This window comes from Camelina sativa, chromosome 3, assembly GCF_000633955.1.
Source record: "Camelina sativa cultivar DH55 chromosome 3, Cs, whole genome shotgun sequence".
Lineage (NCBI taxonomy): Eukaryota > Viridiplantae > Streptophyta > Magnoliopsida > Brassicales > Brassicaceae > Camelina > Camelina sativa.
The window spans coordinates 26666745-26670177 of NC_025687.1; the positions used below are offsets into that span (position 1 = coordinate 26666745).

General features: G+C 37.5%; 3 protein-coding genes across 3 annotated transcripts in view; all 3 read left to right on the top strand.

Annotated features, from left to right (window-relative positions):
- The window catches only part of LOC104778242 (proton pump-interactor 4-like), a 10689-nt gene extending 10299 nt beyond the window's left edge, over positions 1 to 390 (top strand). The window contains exon 6 of the mRNA XM_010502641.1: positions 17 to 390. Coding sequence (XP_010500943.1) covers positions 17 to 373 — 357 coding nt within the window. The 3' untranslated portion in view covers positions 374 to 390. The remainder of the gene's footprint in view (positions 1 to 16) is intronic.
- On the top strand, positions 401 to 1524 carry LOC104779337 (putative RNA-binding protein YlmH). Its single transcript, XM_010503690.1, has 5 exons — positions 401 to 404; positions 820 to 929; positions 1023 to 1154; positions 1236 to 1309; positions 1401 to 1524. Exons 1-5 carry the CDS (start codon positions 401 to 403, stop codon positions 1522 to 1524), a joined length of 444 nt encoding a protein of 147 aa, XP_010501992.1.
- LOC104778243 (putative RNA-binding protein YlmH) lies at positions 1686 to 3433 on the top strand. The gene is made up of 9 exons (XM_010502642.1): positions 1686 to 1830; positions 1924 to 2055; positions 2137 to 2210; positions 2302 to 2407; positions 2516 to 2584; positions 2681 to 2745; positions 2836 to 2934; positions 3022 to 3121; positions 3207 to 3433. Exons 1-9 carry the CDS (start codon positions 1696 to 1698, stop codon positions 3267 to 3269), a joined length of 843 nt encoding a protein of 280 aa, XP_010500944.1. The 5' UTR covers positions 1686 to 1695; the 3' UTR covers positions 3270 to 3433.

Below are 3433 nucleotides of genomic sequence, written 5' to 3' on the forward strand. Positions count from 1 at the left end.
GAAACGAGAAGAACAGATAGAGAAAGCTAGGCTAGCGATGGAAAGGAAGAGGAAGCTACATGAAAAAGCTGCTGCTAAAGCTGCCATAAGAGTTAAAAAGGAAGCTGAAAAGAAGCTTAAGGAACTTGAGAAGAGAGCGAAGAAGAAGAAGGCTTCTTTGGATGTAGATAGAAGAAGAGAGACAGTCACCGGGAGATCAGTGTTTCAGAAACAGAGAAGTTTTAGGTATAGATATTACGAAAAAGGAAATGAGGCTGTCCTAAAAGCCATCCTGAAGCGTAGAAAAGCTTATAGGTTATGGGTTTGGACTGTTTCTTCCGCTGCAGTTGTTCTCCTGGTTGCTCTCCTGGTTTTCTTCTATTACTTTGGATGAGGGGAAGAAGATTAACAAAGGTCTNCCATGGGTCATCTTGAGACAAGCTTTCCGGTCAGTGGCAGCTTCTTCTCAACTTCGCACAAATCACAAAACCCTTATCACAAATCTCTCCACTCTCGCATCGTTTCCTCTCCGACATCCAGGTTCATTCCCCCATTACTTACCTTGGTTTTGTTTACTACTTTGTATTTGTCTGAAATTAGTGATGATTTTGGATTCACCATCGAACTTGCTTGACGAAGAACACCTTCAATTGATTCTTCTTGATGAAATTTTGCAACTTTTTAATTGGGAATTTTGAGGTTAGGGCATGAACTTGTCTTTACGTGTTCTCTTAGTTGAACTTTCTTAATCTTAGAGAGTGAAGCTTGCAATCAAACTAACTGTATGAGACTTCACTAAAGTTTTGTTTTTTCTGATGAAATGTCCAAAAAAATTTGCAGCTTTGAGAAGATGTCACGTTGCAGAAGCAATAAGGGGAGATGTAGATTTCCTCCTCAAAGGAGTTGGAGACCAAGCTGTTGCTAAAGAAGTTAAGCAAATTCTTGAAATGGTACTATTCTCCTTTGTTCTCTACCTTAATTCTCTGTTTCTATGAGGATACGTCTTCAATCTCAGTGTATCTCAATGGTGTGATTGTTTATAGGCGAGACGTGCAGCATCAAGAAGAGAAGTTCTGCACACAGATTTTCTCACACCACCTATTGTTAAAGAATCAGTTTCAGTATTGGGGAAATTTGTTGATGTTAAGATAGTTTCTCAAGGAGGTTACCCTGAGGTTTGTTTTCATCTTTCAACGAAAAGCTTCCTCTGAAAATGTTAGCATAAGCTGAGGTGGAATCTGTCTTTTGTCTCTTAGGCTGAACGGTGTAGGATCTCTATTGGACATCCTGATGTGTTAACCAGTGATCCAGATATAGTTGCAGCTTTAAGGTACAAGTCTTGAATTGTAATGTTCTCTTTTTGAGTTTTTTTTTCTTGTCAACATCTGAGTGTGTCTATGTTGTTTTTTTTCAACTTATAGTATCACAGGGGATTTTGGGTTTCAACCTTGTTCTCACGGTGACTTCCTCGGCGCGATTCTTGGCACAGGAATTTCCAGGGAGAAACTTGGGGATATCTTAATTCAGGTATCATCATTTGATTGATTCTATATAACAAACACTTGTCAGCTCCATTACAAAATCTTTCCTTGTTTCATCATTTCTTTGGCTAAATGACTTTGATGATTACTGAAGGAGGAAAAGGGAGCTCAGGTCCTGATTGTTCCTGAACTAGTTGACTTTGTTGTATCNTTCACTAAAGTTTTGTTTTTTCTGATGAAATGTCCAAAAAAATTTGCAGCTTTGAGAAGATGTCACGTTGCAGAAGCAATAAGGGGAGATGTAGATTTCCTCCTCAAAGGAGTTGGAGACCAAGCTGTTGCTAAAGAAGTTAAGCAAATTCTTGAAATGGTACTATTCTCCTTTGTTCTCTACCTTAATTCTCTGTTTCTATGAGGATACGTCTTCAATCTCAGTGTATCTCAATGGTGTGATTGTTTATAGGCGAGACGTGCAGCATCAAGAAGAGAAGTTCTGCACACAGATTTTCTCACACCACCTATTGTTAAAGAATCAGTTTCAGTATTGGGGAAATTTGTTGATGTTAAGATAGTTTCTCAAGGAGGTTACCCTGAGGTTTGTTTTCATCTTTCAACGAAAAGCTTCCTCTGAAAATGTTAGCATAAGCTGAGGTGGAATCTGTCTTTTGTCTCTTAGGCTGAACGGTGTAGGATCTCTATTGGACATCCTGATGTGTTAACCAGTGATCCAGATATAGTTGCAGCTTTAAGGTACAAGTCTTGAATTGTAATGTTCTCTTTTTGAGTTTTTTTTTCTTGTCAACATCTGAGTGTGTCTATGTTGTTTTTTTTCAACTTATAGTATCACAGGGGATTTTGGGTTTCAACCTTGTTCTCACGGTGACTTCCTCGGCGCGATTCTTGGCACAGGAATTTCCAGGGAGAAACTTGGGGATATCTTAATTCAGGTATCATCATTTGATTGATTCTATATAACAAACACTTGTCAGCTCCATTACAAAATCTTTCCTTGTTTCATCATTTCTTTGGCTAAATGACTTTGATGATTACTGAAGGAGGAAAAGGGAGCTCAGGTCCTGATTGTTCCTGAACTAGTTGACTTTGTTGTATCTGCTCTCGACAAGGTTTTAACTTTTCTGGCTAATCTTTATAATCCATTGACTAAATCCTTGCTCTGCAGTACTCTGATCATCTGATGTAAAATAAAAATTTATTCATAGGTCGGAAATGTTGGTGTAACTTGTACGAAGATACCTTTGCTTGCTCTTGAATACGAACCTCCTAGGTATGAGTGCTAATCCCTTAGGAACATACACGATTTTTAGCGTTGAAAAAGTGTTTTTGCATTGGCTTGACTGTTTTGTGTATTAATTAGGACAAATACCTTTAAAACTGTGGAAGCCTCGTTAAGAATAGATGCAGTAGCTAGTGCTGGTTTTAAGATTTCGCGGTCAAAGCTTGTTGATCTTATTAGGTACGTAAAAGAAATCTTTCTTTCGTCTATGTGAGATCTTTCACTGCATTCTAATTTAGCTAAACAGCATTCTTCTGCGAAATGCAGTAGTAAAGACGTTCGGGTTAATTGGGCAACCGTTACTAAGAACGGAACCTTAGTGAAGACTGGTGATATTGTCTCCGTTAGCGGGAAAGGGAGACTTAAGGTAAAAAACTTGGAAAGTGAGTTTTTTACTTAGTGATTAGTTTCAAAGTATTAAACTCTTGTGTTAACTTGTTTTTGAATCACAGATTGGAGAGATCAATGAAACGAAGAAGGGAAAATTTGCAGTTGAAATCATCAGATATATTTAGAAAGAAAGAAGCATCAAGATTCAAGAAGTTTATAGGACCTTTCTCTCTTTCTCTTCTCATAATCAGTTTTTTTTTTGTTTCTTTGTTCTCATTTCTTCGTTTGTTGACATTTTGTATAATCATAGCTAAAATAAGATGAATGAATTAATCTTGATTTTTACTCA

Coding starts and splice junctions, on each gene's coding strand:
- LOC104779337 (XM_010503690.1), top strand. Junction 930..1,022: donor TTAAGCAAATTCTTGAAATG/GTACTATTCTCC, acceptor GATTGTTTATAG/GCGAGACGTGCAGCATCAAG. Junction 1,155..1,235: donor CTCAAGGAGGTTACCCTGAG/GTTTGTTTTCAT, acceptor TTTGTCTCTTAG/GCTGAACGGTGTAGGATCTC.
- LOC104778243 (XM_010502642.1), top strand. CDS start 1,696: ATGAAATGTCCAAAAAAATTTGCAGCTTTGAGAAGATGTCACGTTGCA. Junction 2,211..2,301: donor GATATAGTTGCAGCTTTAAG/GTACAAGTCTTG, acceptor TTCAACTTATAG/TATCACAGGGGATTTTGGGT. Junction 2,746..2,835: donor CTTGAATACGAACCTCCTAG/GTATGAGTGCTA, acceptor TGTATTAATTAG/GACAAATACCTTTAAAACTG.